The following is a 20,159-nucleotide window of genomic DNA, read 5'->3' as shown; positions in this document are numbered from 1 at the left end:
GTGGTCCTCGAGTGGTAAAAGCCTTTGCAGAACTCATTGATGGTCGTTAATTTGAATCATGCAATTCTGTTCTATGGGTACCAACACATGTGGAGGAAATTTAAAAATAATATAAAGTACACACACACAGTGTTCTTTTGTGGCTAGAGGAATTGCATAAGATCCTAAAAGAGGAACTATTGTTATTTTTAAGGTTAAACAGTAAAATATTTTTTCACTGCTGTCATTAGAAGTCAAATGGTAGCCAAGAGTCCTCCAAAAAATTATTTACAGTCTATACTAAAACAGGATATTGTCATTATTTATCTAGGCTGTTGTGTTTTGATTAGAAGATATTCACTGAATTCAGGCTTCACAAGCTTTGCTGCTCGAGTTATGATTTTCCTAATGTTAGGGATTCTGTTCTCGGAGGCAACGCAGATATATTAGGACTAACAAGACAGTTAGGAAACGCGTTCTTTACTCAGGCAGGGAATTTCTCCGCACTTGAGTTCCTCATTTGTAAAGAGGAGATAAGCAGTATCTCACTCCTTCATCATTGGATGCATTCCTTGGTAGGCATGTGCTTTGCAGAAAGAGCGGTATCTGAAGTCTAAAGAAATCATTAGGATTTAGGGTCACAGGATTTTCCTCCTTCCCTTCTTAGACACTTTAGAGCACCGTCCATATCTCGGACTTGTATTAAGTCCTGCATAGTACTGGTTCCTGCTTTCAAAGAGCTCACAGCCTGACATCGGGGGCATTGGCGGGAAAAGGTCAGGCATATAGAAGGAGAATTGCAGTTCGATTTTGGAAATATGCACAGAGACGGAGCCTGTAACCCAGACTGAGAAAATAAGGCCAGGCTTCCAAGTGGAGGTCATGCCAGAGCCGTGACTAGAAAGATAAGGAAGAGTTGACTGGGCAAGGGGTGGAGGAGGGACATTCCAGGCAAACAGGGCGGCAGAGAAAGGGAACGGCGGTAAGAAACATGCAGTGGATGGAAAAGCAGACTTCTGTTCTGGGTGGCTGAGAGACCAAGTATAAGGCCTCCAGGGTGGAGTAACTATCCTTTGAAAAGTTGTGATTCAGAACGTAGTCTGAAGACTGTTCAGGGGACAGCTTTAAAAAAGACTTCTGGGTTGCCAGAGGCTCAGTGTGTAATGTGTAAATAGTGTTCTGATGGGATGAGGGACCTGGACTTTACAGTGTAGACCCAGAGTCTCCGGGCGGAATTCACTGATCCATTGTATTCCTCATCAGGGTGTGTGGGTGTGGGTGTGTGTTTCGTTGTTTGTTTTGGAGAGCAGGTGAATTGCATTCATCAGGTTTTCAAAGAGGCCTGTGACTCAAGAAAGAGTAAGTAAGCACCATTGCTCTAAGTTGTTGAGGGGTTTTAAGCAGGAGGGGGGCACGCTCTGGTGCGTGTTTTAGAAAGACATTTCTGGCGTCTGTATGGAGGGTGGATATCAGGCCGACAGGCCCACGGCGGGGAGGCCAGCTAGCAAGGTGTGGGCAGTAGCCCGGGCCAGGGACGACTAGGGTTTGAAGTAGGGCAGTGGTAACAGAGATGCAGAGTTGCCTCCGGGTTTGGGAATTACCAAGAGGTTAAAATGTCCGCGCTTGGCAACTGCCTGGCTGATGGGAAGTGAGGGAGGGGGAGGAGTCAAAGAGAGCTTCTGAGTTTCTGCCTTCGACTGAGAGGGAAGAGAAAGGAGGGAGTAGGTTTAGGAAGGAAAAAGGGGACCCCCCCAGGTTCAATTAGTTTGCTACAGCAGCTCACGGAACTTAGAAAAGCATTTTACGTACTAGAGCACCAGTTTGTTATAAAAGGATCTAACTCAGGAGCAGCCAGCTGGAAGAGAGGCCTAGAGCAAGGGGTGTGGGAAGGAGAGATGGGCTTCCACACCCTCTCCAGGAAGCCACGCTCTGGCCACCCCCGGGTGCTCTCCAACCCGGAAGCTCATTGCATCTCCGAGGTCAAGAATATTTGTGGCGTTTTATCAGCGACTTCCCCTCTTCCCAGAGGTCAGCGGGTGGGGCTGAAAGCTCCCACCCTCTCATTACTTGGTCTTTCTGGTGATCAGCCACATCCTGAGGCCATCTAGGGCCCCCCACCCAAGTTGCATCATTAGCATCAACTTTAGTGTGCTCCATAGAGTCCCATCATGGATAACAAAAGACTCTCCTATCAGAACATTCCAAGGGTTTTAGGTTTGTGCCAGGAATCCGGACTGGTCACATAGATTTATTACACCACCCCAGTCCTGTCTACCGCCCTCATTTACTAGGTGCGGGGGAAATGGGGCCTAGAAAGGTCGAAGGACTTTCTGCAATCCAAGTAGGTGACTCTTAGAACAGGGGCTTGAAACTCAAACTTTAAAGTCTTTGCCAGCTCTCTGTGCTCCCCAGGAGACTCACCTTGGGGAACCTGAAAATGAGGTGCCCCGGCATTCTCTGATTTGTTTTATAATGTCTGCATCCATCACACTTTCAGTGGAGAAGATTCTACTTTTACCTAAAATTTTATTTTCGATTGGTGCTAAATTTTTTTTTTTTTTTCCTCCACTTAGCCCCACCTCCACTCTAGCCCTGCATTTGCCCATCTTGCCGCTTTGGGAACACTTTTCCAATTCCAAAGTTGTCTTCATTCCTCAGACTGTGTTTAGAACTGGACTCTAGGGGGATACGCATCCGACTCTTGATTTCGACTCAGGTCATGATCTCATGGTTAATGGGTTCAAGCCCCACAACGGGGTGGCAGTGTGGAGTCTGTTGGGGATTCTCTCCCTGCCCCTCCCTCTCCCTCCCCCCCCCCAAAATAAATAAATAAGTAAGCATTAAAAAAAAAAAAAAAAAGGAACTGGACTCTGGGAAGTACTACCAGGGTTTTGGAATGGATTCTCATTAAGAACTTTAATCTCCATGGCGGCCGATTCTTCCTTTGGCTGTTTTCAAAGTTGGGTCTACTAAGGTACAATTGTCCTATTGCAAATTTTACCCTTTTTGGTGTGCGGTTCCCGGAACTTAGCCAACACATATCATTATATAACTAGCACCACTATTAAAATATAGAACATTTCCGTCCCACCCCACCCCCCTCACCGCACCCCAGAGCTTCTCTTACTCTTCTTTGTAGTTAATCAACCCCAATACCCAATATCCAACCCCGGGCAAGCCGTGACTTCTTTTCTGCCCCTATCATTTTTTCCTTTTCCAGAAGGTCATGTAAGTGGAATTTTATAATATGGAGACTTTTGAGTCCGTTTCTTTCACGCCTCGTAATTACGTGAGATCTGTCCGTGTTGTTATGTATATCAGTAACCAGGAAACAAAAGTAAGTGAAGTACCTTTGAAGATATAGTTGGCCTTATTAAGGGCTCCATGAATCGGGCAGCGCCCCATGTAGCAGGTAGAGGGGAGCTCCAGGAGCTGTGCAAAACAGAAGGGTTTTCTAGACAGACATGAGATAGGGCAGTTAGCAAAAGGAAAGAAAGGGTTGTTGCAGACAAGGTCACTTTCCCTTAGGGACATATACAGGGTGTCTTATTAGGTGGATTGCTTCATCTTTCTTTGGGGCTTGGGGATGGCCCCTGTGACAGATTAACTCATTGGAGCTGACCGGAAGACATTTCTGACTAACTGGTTAAGACTACATTTCTGGGAAAGGTTGAAACTGGAATTAGGTGAGGTATTAAGCCCCGGTTTGGTGACTTGGCCTAGCGTAAATAGCTCTGTTTGGGCCTGTGGTTTTCTTTTCTTTTTTTTTCTTTCTTTTTTTTTTTTTTAATTTATTTTTGGGACAGAGAGAGACAGAGCATGAACGGGGGAGGGGCAGAGAGAGAGGGAGACACAGAATCGGAAACAGGCTCCAGGCTCTGAGCCATCAGCCCAGAGCCCGACGCGGGGCTCGAACTCACGGAGCGCGAGATCGTGACCTGGCTGAAGTCGGACGCTTAACCGACTGCACCACCCAGGCGCCCCTGTGGTTTTCTTTTTAACAGTACTTTTTTTTTTCCTTTCTGTTGCTGAGTAGTATTTCATTATTGGACGTGGCACAGTTTGTTTAGCCATTAATCAGCTGAAGTTCATTTGTTTGCTTCTAGTTTCTGGCATTTGTCAATAACGCTGCTATAAATACTTGAAGGCAAGTTTTGCTGTGAGCACAGGTTTTAATTTCTCTTGGGTAAACACCCATTAGTGGCATTGTATTGCTGGAATGTTTGCTCCGTGAACGTTCAACGTTATGAGAAACTGCCAGTTTCTCAACGTCATTGTCATCACTTGGTATGTTTTTTGTGTTTGTTTTTTTAACCCTTCTAATAGGGGTACAGCATATGTCATGGTGGTTTTAATTTACATTTCCCGAGTGACTGATGATGTTGGTCGTCTTTCCGTGTGCTTAACTGTCATCCCGTATTATGTTTGGTGAAGTGTTTCCTAAAATCTTTTGCCTATTTTTTTTTTTAATTTTTTTTTTAACGTTTATTTATTTTTGAGACAGAGAGAGACAGAGCATGAACGGGGGAGGGGCAGAGAGAGAGGGAGACACAGAATCGGAAGCAGGCTCCAGGCTCTGAGCCATCAGCCCAGAGCCCGACGCGGGGCTCGAACTCACGGACCGCGAGATCGTGACCTGGCTGAAGTCGGACGCTTAACCGACTGCGCCACCCAGGCGCCCCTCTTTTGCCTATTTTTTAAAAATCAGGTTGTTTTGAAAATATTTTTCCCAGTCTATGGCTACTCTTTTCATTTTTCTAAGAGAGTATTTTTGGAGAGCAGAAGTTATTCGTTCTGATGAAGTCCACTAGTGGAGAAAATTAGCCCTGGACTAGACACTGCTCTGGTCCCACCTAACCAAGCTTAAAGGAAGACCTGAAAGGAATAAAATGTTTACAATGAACTCAACTGCCTCCCATAAAAATGTTCAAAAATATGTAACCAAATGCAGAAATATCTGACACCAGGTGAAATTCACAATGCCCAGCAACCAGTTACAAGTTAATAGACAAAGGATAAAAATTCAACCCATAATAAGGAGAAAAATCAGTCATGAAGAAGAGACCCAGAAGTGACCTCAAATATAGAATTAGTAGGCAAGAACATTCAAATAGTTGTTATATTATATTCCACATAGTCCTGAAGCTAGAGGAAAGATTAGACAAGCTAAGCAGGGACGTAGTAAATACAAAAAAAAAAAAAAAAAAAAAATCACACAAATTGAACTTCTAGAGATGAAAATTATAATTACACTGGAAGGGTTTGACAGCATACTGACTGCAGAAGAAAGGATTAGTGAACTTGGAGACAGCAATAGAAACAATCCAAAATGAACAGAGAGAAAAGACAAAATAAAATGAATAGAGCATCTGTGAGAACTTTGGTTGGTCATAGATACATGTAAGTCTGCTATTAGAATGTATCCTTTTTCTCTGATGCTTTTAAGAGTTCCTCTTTATGATATATTGTTGTCGTTTTCTTCCTGAGTCATGTGTTTGGGTTTTGTTGGGCTTGTTACCTGTGGGTTTACATTTATATCAGGTTTGGAAATGAAATTTTTCCTCCATTATTTTATCAGCTATCTTTTTCTGACCTCCTTTTCCCCATTATTTCCCATGACATGGATATTTGACCTCCAGAAGTGAGTAAATATAAGATTTTTTTTTTATTGTTTAAACCCCTATGGAAGATGATTGACTATTTAATGCAAAATAATAACAGTAACTTGTTGGGTTTATACCTTATGTACAAATGTAATGTGTGATAGTGATAACACAAAACCTGGGAGGGATGAAATTGAAATATACTATTGTAAAGTCCTTATAGTAAAGTTTTTCAAAAGTTTATTTATTTTTGAGAGACAGAGACAGAGCACAAGTAGGGGAGGGGCAGAGAGAGAGAGGGAGGCACAGAATCCGAAGCAGGCTCCAGGCTCTGAGCTGTCAGCACAGAGCCCGACCAAGGGGCTCGAACTCACGAACCACAAGATCATGACCTGACCTGAAATTGACACTTAACTGACTGAGCCACCCAGGCACCCCTGTAAGCTCTTTATGTTATACATAATGTGGTATAACAGCACTTAAAAGACTGCTTTAAGGTAAAGATGCATACTATAAACCTTAAAGCAATTGCTTAAATAACAAAACAAAGCATTATAGCTAATCACTGAAGAAATAAGATTAAGTAAAATCATAAAATATACTCAATTATTCCCAAAGGAGGTAGAAAAAGAGAAAAGGGGGGAAAAAAGGACAGATGGAACAAATAGAAAACAAAGAATAATATAAGCCTAAGCCTATTAATAATCTCATTAAATTTCAATGATTTACACATCAAATTAAAAGGCAGAGGTTGTCAGACTTGGTTAAAAACAAAAACAAAAACCAAATAGCAAGACCCAACTTATATGGTGCATAAATAAAGTCAGCCTTGGATATGAAGACGCAAATAGGTTAAACGTAAAAGGGTGGGGGAGAAAGTTCCATGCCAACACTGATCAAAAGTTGGAGAAGCTAGGGGCACCTGGGTGGCGCAGTCGGTTAAGCGTCCGACTTCAGCCAGGTCACGATCTCGCGGTCTGTGAGTTCAAGCCCCGCGTCGGGCTCTGGGCTGATGGCTCAGAGCCTGGAGCCTGTTTCCGATTCTGTGTCTCCCTCTCTCTCTGCCCCTCCCCCGTTCATGCTCTGTCTCTCTCTGTCCCAAAAATAAATAAACGTTGAAAAAAAAAAAAAAAAAAAAAAAGTTGGAGAAGCTAAATAACAGACAAAGTATATTTCAGAGCAAAACTATTACAAGAGGCAGAAAGTTATGTCATAGTGCTATAAGGCTTAAGTCATCACAAGACAAAAATCATAAACACTCATGCATTTAACCGAGCTTGAAAATACATGGATCAAAATCTGATTGAACTTGCAAGGAGAAACGGGCCAATTCAGAGAGTTCAATACCCTGATAATTGATAGGGAAAAAAAGAAATCAGTAATTTATAGAAGACTTGATCAACCAGCTTGATCTAATTTACATTTATAGAACATTGCACTCAACAACAGCTGAATGTACATTCTTTTCAAGTGCATACAATACACTTATCAAGCTAGATCATATTCTGGGCCAGCAGACAAGCTTCAGTAAATTTTAAAAGATTCAAGACATACAAAGTTTATCCTGTGACTACAGTGGTATTAAATTAGAAATTAATAACAGAAAGGCACATGGAAAATCCTCAAATATTTGGAAACCAAAGAACACATTTCTAAATAATCCTTGGGTCGGTGCAGTAACCAAAAAACAAATGAGAATGTACATTGAACTGAGGGAAAGTGAAATGCAATATATTGGGATTTGAGGGATGTTCCTAAAGCAGTACTTAAGAGGAAATTGGTAGCATTAAATTATTAATTATTAAATGATTAGCATCCTTAAATTGTAATGCTACAAATTCAGACCAGTGGGCTTGAATTCAAGCACAAGCTAGAGGAGGAAAATAACAAATTAAGCCCCATGTAAATAAAAGAAAGGAAACAAATATCAAAGTGAAAAATCAATTAAATAGGGGGGAAAAGGAGAAAATCAATGCAACCAAGAGCAATAAAGGATCAGTAATATTGCTAGACTTCTAGCCAAACTGATCAGGAAAAAAAGAGGGAAGACACAAATTTGCGGTATCAGGAACAAGAGAGGCAACATCACTATAGAATCTATAGATATTAAAAGGATAATATGGAAATATTATTAATGACTTTATGCCTATACATTGACAACTTCCATTTAATGGAAAAAAATACCTTGAAAGACATATATTACCAAAGTTCATTTGAGGAAAATCGATAATCTAAATAATGTTATGTCTGTTAAAGAAATTGAATTTGTAAGGGCTCTTGGGTGGCTCAGTAGGTTGAGTGTTCTACTTTGACTCAGGTCATGATCCCACAGTTCGTGAGTTCAAGCCCCACGTCAGGCTCTGTGCTGACAGCTCAGAGCCTGGAGCCTGGTTCAGATTCTGTGTCTCCCTCTCTCTCTGCCCCTCCCCTGCTTGCACTCTCTCTCTCTCAAAAATAAGTAAAAACATAACAAATATATATATTAAAAAAAAATAAATTGAATTTGTAGTTAAAAATATTTCCACAGTTTGGGGCGCCTGGGTGGCTCAGTTGGTTAAGCATCTGACTCTTGTTCAACTCAGGTCATGATCTCATCGTTCATGGGTTCTAGCTCTGCATCAGGCTCTGCACTGACAGCACAGAGCCTGCTTGGGGTTCTGTCTCCCTCTCTATCTGCCCCTCCTCTTCTCACTCTCTATCTCTCTCCCTCAAAAATAAATAATAGATATATATTTTTTAATTCCCATGATGAAAACTACTGGAGTAAATGGCTTTACTGGGGAATCCACCAAACGTTTAAAGAGGAAATAATACCAATTCTATGCACACTTTTTCAGAAAATATAAGAGAAGATAATGCTTCTCACCTCATTCTATGAGGCCATTTCTATGGTACCCAAACTGAGGATATTAGTAGCAAAAAAACACAAAAATAAACCTGCAGGCCGATAATTAGCATAATATAAATGCAAAAATTTTTAGCAGTACTTTAACAAATGGAATTCAACAATATATAAACAAGATAATACATCATATCCAACTGGTATTTATTTCAGGAAGGCAGGGTTGGTTAACATTTGCAAATGAATCAATGTAGTTCACCATATACACACAATAAAAAAGAAAAATCACTAAAAAAACAAAACCAAAAACAAACCTATATGATCATCTCAATAGATACCAAAAAATGCATTTGGCCAAATTCCACATCCATTCCTAATAAAATTTCCCAGCAAAGCAGGAATAGACATGATCCTCCTCCAATTAAGTAAGAGTATCTATGAAAATCCTTTAGCAAACATCATACTTAATATCAAATGGCTGAACGTTTTGTACTAAGATCAGAAATAAGGCAAGGATGTCCATTCTCCCTACTCTTCAACATTGTACTGGAGATTCAGCTAGCGTAATAAGGCAAGAAAAAGAAATCACAAGCATCCAAATTGGAAAAGAAGAAGTAAAACTGTCTTTATTTGCAGACAACATGATCATCTGTGTATAAAATCCTTTGGAACTTACAAAAAAGTAATCACAACTAATAAACAAGTTATGCAGGTTTGTAGGACACAAGATCAGTGTAGAAATTAAATCGTGTTTCTAGAACTAACAATCAGAAATGGGAGAAAAAATATAAGGTAGCTTAAAAAAGATGAAATAGGGATAAAGAAAGGCAAGTTCTGTACACTAAAAACTCTACATTGCTAAGAGAAATTAAAGGAGACCTAAATAAAGAGAGATATACCATATATATGTATTATAAGACTCATATTGTTAAAATGTCAGTCTTGCTCAGTTGATCCAGTGACTCGTTACAATTCCGTCAATATCCCTGCAAACCTTTTTTGCAGGTTTTGACAGGCTGGTTCTAAAATTAACATGAAAATGAGAGATCTACAATAGCCAAAACAACTTTGAAAAGAACCAAGTTGTAAAACTTACCATCTTGATTTCAAGACTTATTATAAAGCCACAATAATTGAGACAACGTGGAATTGGCATCCAGATAGACAAATAGATCAATGGAGGGGCGCCTGGGTGGCGCAGTCGGTTAAGCGTCCGACTTCAGCCAGGTCACGATCTCGCGGTCCGTGAGTTCGAGCCCCGCGTCCGGCTCTGGGCTGATGGCTCAGAGCCTGGAGCCTGTTTCCGATTCTGTGTCTCCCTCTCTCTCTGCCCCTCCCCCGTTCATGCTCTGTCTCTCTCTGTCCCAAAAATAAATAAACGTTGAAAAAAAAAATTTTTTTTTTTTTAAAATTAAAAAAAAAATAATAAAATAAATTAAAAAAAAAAGTCTACTCAGAATGGGGTGCCTGGGTGGCTCAATTGGTTGAGCGTCCAACTCTTGGTTTCAGCTAGGTCATGATCTCTTGGTTTGCAAGTTTGAGCCCCACATAGGGCGCTATACTGACAGTGCAGAGTCTGCTTGGGATTCTCTCTCTCCCTGTCTCTCTGCCTCTTCCCCGCTTTTGCACATGCACCCTCTCTCAATAAATAAATAAACAAAAAAAAATGTTTTTTAAAGTACTCAAAATGGATCATAGACCTAAATGTAAAATTAAAATGTACATTTAAAACCTGAAACTCTAACACTAGGAGAAAACCTTTATAACCTTAGATGGAACAAAGAATTTTTAGATACAAAACCAAAAGCATGATCCATAAAAGGAAGATTGATAAATTGGACATCTTCAAGATTAAGAATTTTCGTCTTCAAAAGACAAGCCACAGACTGGCAGAAAATAATTGTCAATTATATATTTGATAAAGGACTTGTATCCAGAATATATTTTTAAAAAGAACTCTCAAGGGGCGCCTGGGTGGCACAGTCGGTTAAGCGTCCGACTTCAGCCAGGTTACAATCTCGCGGTCCGTGAGTTCGAGCCCCGCGTCGGGCTCTGGGCTGATGGCTCAGAGCCTGGAGCCTGTTTCGGATTCTGTGTCTCCCTCTCTCTCTGCCCCTCCCCCGTTCATGCTCTGTCTCTCTCTGTCCCAAAAATAAACGTTAAAAAAGTTTTTAAATAAATAAATAAATAAATAAATAAAATAAAAAGAACTCTCAAAACCTGAAGTCGGCCATGTAGGAGGCTCCTGAACTCACTTTCTCCCACGGACACACAACATCGACAGCTGCACATGGAACATTTTCTCTGAAAGAAATCCAGAAACTAGCTAAGTGGCTCCAACGCAATGAGGAAATGAGGAAAACAACCCACATTGAAATGGGTGGAAAAGGCAGAGACATATGTCAATCTCACCAGAACCCAATCCCTGACATAGCAATCAATATACAAACGAGAGGGAACTCACCACCCTCAGCTTCTCCCTGAGTAATGAAAGGGTTTGTTTGACCCAACATCTAGCATTCCTATTTTTTAAGACTTCCACCTTGGGACTGGCCCCCAGAACTCCTGGCTCTGAAAAACAGTGGCTCTGAAAAACAATGGGGCTTGCATCCTTGAGACTATACCAAACAAAGAAACAGATTGTAGCAAACAAAGAAGCAGTTCTTTGGGCCTGGGAGGACTCCCTGTGGTTATCCCCCTAGGGTGCGGTGCAGAAGCCACAGATAGAAATGTCTCCCAGTCTTTCCCTTAAAGGGACCTGTTTGCAGCCTGAGGGTTAGGCTCCTAATTTAACATCTATCTAGGAACTGACTGTGATCCTGCCCAAGACTGGGGAGGCTAGCAAGCATGTCTCTACATTTTCCTTCTGTTAGTATCTCCCTGAAAGGAGCATGTGCACTGGTTTGGAGCCCTGACTTAAAAAAAAATTTTTTTTTTTTCAACGTTTATTTATTTTTGGGACAGAGAGAGACAGAGCATGAACGGGGAGGGGCAGAGAGAGAGAGAGAGACACAGAATCGGAAGCAGGCTCCAGGCTCTGAGCCATCAGCCCAGAGCCCGACGCGGGGCTCGAACTCACGGACCACGAGATCGTGACCTGAGCTGAAGTCAGACGCTTAACCGACTGCGCCACCCAGGCGCCCCTGGAGCCCTGACTTTAAATGCTACTACCTTTGAGTCACCCTTCCAGTCACTGTTCATCTTACTTAGGCCCTCCCCTTTGCGACACTGACAAGGTCTTGGCCCACCCTCACTATTAGGAACCAGTGACTTGGACAATCACAAGGGTTTGAGGGCCAACAAAGACCTAAGCCTGGACTTTCTGAGAAGGTTCCTCTCCTGCATGAGACCATCCTGTGAAGGTTGGGAGAGGTGGCTGTTTTATCCAATGCACGGACACCAACACAGAGTCAAGGAAAATGGAAAGGAGTGTGTTCCAAACAAAAGAAGAAGTGAAAACTCCAGAAACAAACCTTAGTGAAACAAAGATAAATGGTTCACCCATAAAGAGTTCAAGTTAGCGGTCATAAAAACTCCACGGAAATACAAAAGATCACGAGACTATTATGGACACTTATATGCAAACAAATCGGACAATCTAGAAGAAATGGATAAACTTCTAAAAACATACAACCTCCCGAAGACTGAACCGAGAAGATCAACAGAAAATTTGAACAGAATCGCTAATAAGGAGATTGAATCAGTAATGAAAAATCTACCAACAAAGAAAATCCAGGACCAGTTGGCTTCATTTGTGAATTCTTTTTTTTTTTTTTAATTTTTTTTTTTCAACGTTTATTTATTTTTGGGACAGAGAGAGACAGAGCATGAACGGGGGAGGGCAGAGAGAGAGGGAGACACAGAATCGGAAACAGGCTCCAGGCTCTGAGCCATCAGCCCAGAGCCCGACGCGGGGCTCGAACTCCCGGACCGCGAGATCGTGACCTGGCTGAAATCGGACGCTTAACCGACTGCGCCACCCAGGCACCCCTCATTTGTGAATTCTACCAAACATTCAAGGAAGCATGAATGCCAATCTTTCCAGAAAATTCTTCCAGAAAAAAAAAAGAGAGGGAAACACTTACAAAGTCATGTTATGAGGCAGCATAACCCTGAAACCAAAACCAGGCAAAGACATTACAGGAAATGAAAACTACGGGTCAATATCCCTGATGAAAATAGATGCAAAAATTCTCAACAAAATATTTGCAATCCAAGTTCAACAATACCTCAAAAAGGCCATACACGATATCTAGAGGGATTTGTCCCAGGGATGCCAGGGTGTGTCAACGTCTGAAAATCTATCGATGTGATACGCCACATTAACAAAATAGAGAACAAAAACCCTAGGATCATCTCAATAGATGCAGAAGAAGCTTTTTAAAAAATTCCACATCTATTCATCGGGGGCTTAGACGGTTAAGCATCCCTGGAGTTTTAACTCAGGTCGTGACCTCACAGTTTGTGAGATCAAGCCCAGTGACAGGTTCTGTGCTGACAGCTTGAAGCCCGTTTGGGATTCTCTCTCTCTGCCCCTTCCCTGCTTGCACTCTTTCTCTCTCAAAATAAATAAACATTAAAAAAAAAGAAAAAGTGGGGCGCCTGGGTGGCGCAGTCGGTTAGGCGTCCGACTTCAGCCAGGTCACGATCTCGCGGTCCGGGAGTTCGAGCCCCACGTCGGGCTCTGGGCGGATGGCTCAGAGCCTGGAGCCTGTTTCCGATTCTGTGTCTCCCTCTCTCTGCCCCTCCCCTGTTCATGCTCTGTCTCTCACTGTCCCAAAAATAAATAAACGTTGAAAAAAAAAATTAAAAAAAAAAAAAAAAAAAAGTAATTCCATTTACAGCTGCATCATAAAGAATAAAACACCTACGAATAAATATAACTGAGGAATTAATAACTCTGTACACTGAAAAGTATAAGACATTGATCAAACACATTAAGACAAATACATGGAAAGAATTTCCATGGTCATGGATTAGAAGAATTAACATTGTCCAAATGTCCATACTATTTAAAGCCACCTACAGAGCCAATGCAATCTCTATCAAAATTCCATGGCATTTTTCACCGAAATAGAAAAACAATCCTAAAATTTGTAATGAACCACAAAAGACCCTAAATAACCAAAGCAATATGGAGAAAGAACAAAGTGAAAAGCATCACACTTTCTGATTCCAAACACTGTTACTGAGTGCTATAGTATTTAAAACAGTACAGTATTGGCACAAAAACAGACACGCAGATGAATGAAACAGAATAGAGAGCCCAGAAATAAACTCATGCACATGTGGTTAATTAATTTGTAACAAAGGGGCCAAGTGTATACAGTCGGGGAAAGATGACATATACAGTTGGGAAAACTGGACAGCCACATGCAAAATAATGAAACTCTACCACTATCTTACGCCATACACAAAAATCTCGAAATAGGTTAAAGACTTGAATGTAAGACCTAAAGCCATAAATCTCATAGAAGAAAACACAGCGGGTAATCTCCTTGACATCTGTCTTAACAAGATTAGATTTTTTTTGGATTTGACACCAAAGGCAAAAGTAACAAGAGAAAGAATAAATGAATGGGACTACACAAAACTAAAAAGCTTTGGCACAGCATCAGAAACCATCAAAAATATGAAAAGGTAACCTATGGAATGGAAGAAAACATTTGCAAATTATATATCTGATAAAGGATTAATATCTAAAATATAAAAATAACTCCTACAACTCAGTAGCAACAAAAAAGAAAGAAAGGAAGGAAGGAAGGAAGGAAGGAAGGAAGGAAGGAAGGAAGGAAGGAAGAAAGAAAGAAAGAAAAAAGGAGAAAAAGAAATCTGGTTGGAAAATGCACAGAAGAAATGAGTAGACCCTTTTCCCAAAGAGGACAGCATCACTAATCATTAGGGAAATGCAGATCAAAACCACAATGTTAGAATTCTAACCACCTGTTAGAATTGCCGTCATTAAAGAGACAAAAGATGACAAGTGTTGGCAAGGATATGAACAAAAGAGAACCCTTGTGCGCTATTAGAGGGAATGTGTACAGCCACTTTGGAAGAGTATATAAGTTACCAAAAAAATTAAAAATAGAGCCCTTGATCCACACCAGTTCTACTTCAGGGTGTGTATCTGAAGGATAATCGCTATCTCAGATAGGTATCTGCAACCCTCCCCCCCCCCCCCCCCCCCCCCCCCCCCCCCCGCCAACAGCACTTTTTACAGTAGCCAAGACTTGGAAACAACTTCAGTATCCACTGATGGATGAGTGGTTAAAGAAAATGTGAGATAGATAGGTAGGTAGGCAGGTAGGTGGATATACATCTATATGTATACTGTTTTCCATAGTAGCTGTGCCCCTTTACATCCCCTCCAATAGTGTACAAGGGTTCTCTCTCTCTCTTTTCTAATGTTTACTTATTTCTGAGAGAGAGAGAGAGAGCATGAGTGGGAGAGGGACAGAGAGAGAGACACACACACAGAATCTGAAGCAGGCTCCAGGCTCTGAGCTGTCAGCACAGAGCCCGACGTGGGGCTCAAACCCACGGACCACGAGATCATGACCTGAGCCGAAGATGAATGCTTAACTGACTGAGCCACCCACGTGCCCCACAAGGGTTCTTTTTTTGTCCATATCCTCGCCAACACTTGTCATCTCTTGTCTTTTAAATGATGTTTATTCTAACAGGTGTTAGCTAACATTTCATTGTGGGTTGTTTTTTTTTTTTAATTTTTTAAGTTTATTTATTTTGTGAGAGAAAGAGGGCAAGCAGGGAAGGGACAGAGAGAGGGAGAAAGAGACAGAATCCCAAGCAGGCTCCTCACTGCCAGCTCAAAACCAGATGTGGGGCTCTAACTCAGGAAACTGTGAGAAAATGACCAGAGCTGAATCCAAGAGTCAGATGCTTAACCAACTGAGCCACCCAGGTGCCCCATCATTGTGGTTTTGGTTTGTATTTCCCTAATGATTAGTGATGTTGCCCTCCTTGGAAAAAGGAGGCACAGTTTCCAACCAGATTTCTTTTTCCTCTCTCTCTCTCTCTCTCTCTCTCTCTCTCTCTCTCTCTCTTTCTCTCTCTTTTGTTGTTGCTATTGAGATAGGTATCTATTTATGAATATTATTCCACTGTAAAAAAAAGAAAGAACATTTTGACAACATGAATGGACCTTGGGGGCATTATGCTAAGTGAAATGAGTCAGAGAGAGTAAGATAAATACTGCATGATCTCACTAATCTATAGAATCTAGAAAAATCAAACTCACAGAAACAGATCAGATTGGTGGTTGTCAGAGGCATGGGTTGGGGGTGGAAGAAATGGGTGAAGGTGGTCAGAAGGTACAAACCTCCAGTTATAAAATAAATTCTGGGGATGTAATTGTATACCTTAACCTTATACAATGTTACATGTTGACAGTAACATAATAAAACTAGGAGGAAAAAACTATCAAAACAATAATAAGAAAATAAGCAACCCAGTTTTAAAAGGCTTGAATTGGACAAAATATGTGGACAGAAACACTGCCAAAGAACGTAAAGTATGTCATATAAGCATCTGAAAGGATACTGAACATCATTAGTAGGAAAATAGATGTTAAAGCCACAATGAGATATCATATACCTAGTACAATGGCTAAAATTAAAAATTCCCATCATACCAAGTGTTGGTGAGGATGTGAATTCCACAGCTGGAATCCCCATACAATGACAATAGGGATATAAAATGATACAACCTCTTTGGAGAGCAGTTTGGCACGAGAGAGTTACATAGACACCTCCCTCCCATATGACTTGGGTACTCCAATCCTTGGTATTTAGTCAAGAAAAATAAAAGTATATGTCCATGCCAAGACTTTCATACAAATATTCATAGCAGCTTTGTTTGTAAGAGGCTAAAAGTGGAAACAATTTAAATTCTGTCAACAGGTAAATGAATTCAAATATTGTGTTATATCTATATAATAGACTACTACCCATCAGTTAAAAGGCATGAGCAACCGATATACTGCTACAATAGGGATGAATCTAAAAATAATGCGTACTGATAGAAGCCAGACAAAACCAGAAATTTCGTACTATGTGATTCCATTTATATGAAATCCTGGAAAATTCAAGCTAGTCTATAGTGACAGAAAGGAGATCAGAGGTTGCTTGGTATGTGGCTGTGGGGTGAGTAGGAGGAAGGGATTACAGAGAGGCACGTGGCAACTTTTGGGGGCACAGAAACTTGACTGTGGCGATGGTTTTACAGATACATATGTATTTATGTCAAAACTTAACCAAATTATGCATTCTAAATATGTTCAACTTATTGTATATTAATTATACTGAATAAAACTATTTGAAAAAAGAGTGGGGGGGGGGGCAAAAACCACTAGGGAATAGCATAGAGCAGGGAAAGTTCTTGAATTCTCTAATTTTGTTTTGTTTTCCCCTATCCCTTGCAGCTGTGCTCATTTGATTTCCTTTAAAAGACTAGGGTTGGGGCACCTGACTGGCTTAGATGGAAGAACATGCAACGCTTGATCTCGGGGTCCCGAGTTCGAGCCCCATGTTGGGTCTAGAGATTTTTTTTTTTTTAAAAGAAAAAGGGGGGGCGCCTGGGTGGCGCAGTCGGTTAAGCGTCCGACTTCAGCCAGGTCACGATCTCGCGGTCCGTGAGTTCGAGCCCCGCGTCGGGCTCTGGGCTGATGGCTCGGAGCCTGGAGCCTGTTTCTGATTCTGTGTCTCCCTCTCTCTCTGCCCCTCCCCCGTTCATGCTTTGTCTCTCTCTGTCCCAAAAATAAATAAATGTTAAAAAAAAAAATTAAAAAAAAAAAAAAAAAAGAAAGAAAAAGGGAGGAAAAAAGACTAGGAGCTATATTAAGGGAATTAAAAAGTACATAATGACTAAATGCTAATGTGATTGCAGTAAAAGTATTAAATTCACACCTTACATGTAGCTATGTAAATTGGTATGGCACCTTTGGAAAACCAAATGGCGATGCATTCCAAGAACCATTTAAGTATGTTTATATCCTTTAATCCACTAATTCCACTTCCAGAAATTGATACTAAAGAAATACCGTTTTATTTTATCTTATCTTAAGTTTATTTATTTTGAGAGAGAGAGCGAGACAGAGAGAGAGTGTGCGCACTCGTGAGCAGGGGAGGGGCGGAGAGAGAGGGAGACCGAGGATCCCAGGCAGGACCTGCACTGTCATTACCGAGGCCAGCACACCGCTCGATCCCATGAACTGTGTGATCGTGACCTGAGCCGAAATCAAGAGTCGGATGTTTAACCGACTGAACCACCCAGGCCTCCCAAATGACGGTTTTGGTTTTTTTTTAATACGATATTTATTGTCACATTGGTTTCCAGGCAACACCCAGTGCTCATCCCAACAGGTGCCCTCTCCTCCATGCCCATCACCCACTTTCCCCAACGGTTTTGTTTTTTTTTAAAGACATAAACTTATTTTCTGGAGAGGCAGAAAATAAAATTTAGAAAGCTTTCGAACGCATGAAGAAAGCTGAATCATAAGATAGAGGATGAGAAAGCTGAAAAGCAACCCGATTTCCACTGCAGGACCCCCACACGAGTATAAATTGCCAACAGCAGGCTCCCAGAACTTGGGCTGCCGACACGAGAGAGGAGTCTCCCCTGGGGAATCTGATTAGCCCAGGAGAAAACCTAAAAATAACCATACAGAGACGATGGGACAGCAAGTCAGACTTCATTCTTATATATGAGCACACTGTCCAGGACCGTCAATCATTTGGGGGAAAACATCCAAATGATAGGAGAACAGAAAGTGAAGGAGAGAGAAAGAATCAAAGAAATAATTCAAAAAACTTTTCCTAAGAGAAGAATAGGAGTTTCTGGATTGAAAAGGCCCCCTGAGCATCTTGCACGACGGATGAAAACAGACTGTCCGTAAGGCGTAGAATTCTAAAACTTTTAGGGCACAAAGGAAACCTTTCACAAGCATCGGTGAAGAAGAAGCAATTGCTTGCATGCAAATAATCAGTTCCTCAGTGGCACTACCCTTACTTCAAATTCTTAGCAGCCACTATGCTTATTTCACATGGTCAATATCACATTGGACGCACAAAGACTATTTCTATCATTGCAGAACCTTCTAGAAGACAGCACTGCTCCAAGTACCCCTGCCCCTGATTCCTAGTGAGACTTGATTTCGATGAAGTTGTATTTCATATGTACTTTCCTGTTGGCCACCTTTGCCAGATTAATTTTGTTTTGTTGTTTTGTTGTACAATGAATACATACTTTCTTTTCAAGGTGTGCGTGTTATCAACATCCTTGTCTTTATTTTGTTTTACAGTTGTTTTTTCAGCAATGATATTTGAGACTATTACAAATCAAGATCTGCCTGTGATCAAGTGTGTTTTAATCAATCATAAGAACAATGATTCATCACTGGGGATATCATCATCGTATCCCATGGTAAAGTAATGTTAAAATTCTAACTTTAGCTATTTTCTCTAGAGACCATACTTTGTAAGCTGTTGAGGCCTACCATGGCCATATGGATTTTTTCTTTCTGTGTTTGTAAGTATATTATGTACTCATATGCACTCCATTCCATCCAGATCACGTTCTCTCGGGTTTGAATTCAGGAAGGACACCAATGCTGAGCATGAATAAGTAACAGAAATTACCCTTTCTCCTTGAAGAGAACCCAAGCTTCTCCCTCAAACCTGAGCCCCTAATTTCCAACTGCCTCCTGGTTATGGTTAAAATGGGTTTTCCGTTTGCTCATTAAAATCTACCTATCTATTTTATTTCATCTCTACTTCCCCAAACCTGCTCATATGCTTGTATTAACTGATTTCTGTTTCTGGCCCTGTCTAGTTCCCAGGCTTGAAAGGTCAGCATCGTTTTGGGCTGCTTCCTCTCCCTTACCTTCACATTCGGTCAGTTACCAAGTCTTGTCAATTTCCTTGCTTTGCTAGTTCTCACTTAATCTCCTCCTATTCTCTGGTCCCACAGCCACTTCCAGAATTCAAGCCCTCAGTATCTCCCCCATAATCCCAATGATATCGCAAGGGACGTCTTCCTTCTAGAGTTCATCTCAGACAGGGCTGCCAGACTGTTCTTTCTGAGGCACAGCTACATCCTTCACTGCCTGGCTTGGGCCCTTCAGTGACTTCCCGTTAAGCTGACATGAGATTGCTCTATTATCCGACTCTGGCTCCGTCGGGTTCCACCTTTGTTCTTCATCACCCTTCTCCTCCAAGCAGTTCGTATAACAGCTTAGATATTTACTCAGAGGAAGGAAGCTTAAATAACAGAGGACCGAAAATATTTCAAAATATTAGAAACATACGGCAAAAAGGGAGCATACCTTAGCTGATTCCGTGAACATTTTCAGTGAAGGATTCATGCCAATGGGTAGTCACTGCTTTCTTTTACATGGGTGTAATACCTAAACACATAACATGATGCCCTGAACTTCACTCCCCACCCCCCTAAAATCAGAGATAGCAAAAATATTCTCAAATTTTAAAAATAGTGTGAATTTTATAAGAATATAAAACTTCTGGGGGTGCCTGGGTGGCTCAGTCGGTTAAGCGTCCGACTTCAGCTCAGGTCCCGATCTCATGGCTTGTGAGTTCGAGCCCGGCGTCAGGCTCTGGGCTGACAGCTCAGAGCCTGGAGCCTGCTTCAGATTCTGTGTCTCCCTCTCTCTCTGACCCTCCCCCGTTCATGCTCTGTCTCTCTCTGTCTCAAAAATAAAC

The 20,159-nt window shown here is 41.3% G+C and overlaps 1 protein-coding gene across 2 annotated transcripts in view; it reads left to right on the top strand.

Moving 5' to 3' along the window:
• FLT3 (fms related receptor tyrosine kinase 3) overlaps positions 1–20,159 on the top strand; it is a 77,337-nt gene that overhangs the window by 4,119 nt on the left and 53,059 nt on the right. Inside the window, exons 1-2 of one of the 2 annotated variants that reach the window (XM_045465383.1) lie at positions 17,380–17,422; positions 18,743–18,864. In XM_045465383.1, coding sequence (XP_045321339.1) covers positions 17,395–17,422; positions 18,743–18,864 — 150 coding nt within the window. In that variant the 5' untranslated portion in view covers positions 17,380–17,394. Of the gene's footprint in view, positions 1–17,379; positions 17,423–18,742; positions 18,865–20,159 lie in introns of those variants that run through there. The other variant, XM_045465452.1, reaches the window with a different exon arrangement.

Source organism: Leopardus geoffroyi, chromosome A1 (assembly GCF_018350155.1).
Source record: "Leopardus geoffroyi isolate Oge1 chromosome A1, O.geoffroyi_Oge1_pat1.0, whole genome shotgun sequence".
NCBI classification, from domain to species: Eukaryota; Metazoa; Chordata; class Mammalia; order Carnivora; family Felidae; genus Leopardus; species Leopardus geoffroyi.
The sequence above is the reverse complement of the archived record's forward strand: the minus strand, read 5'-3'. Positions and strand labels throughout refer to the sequence as shown.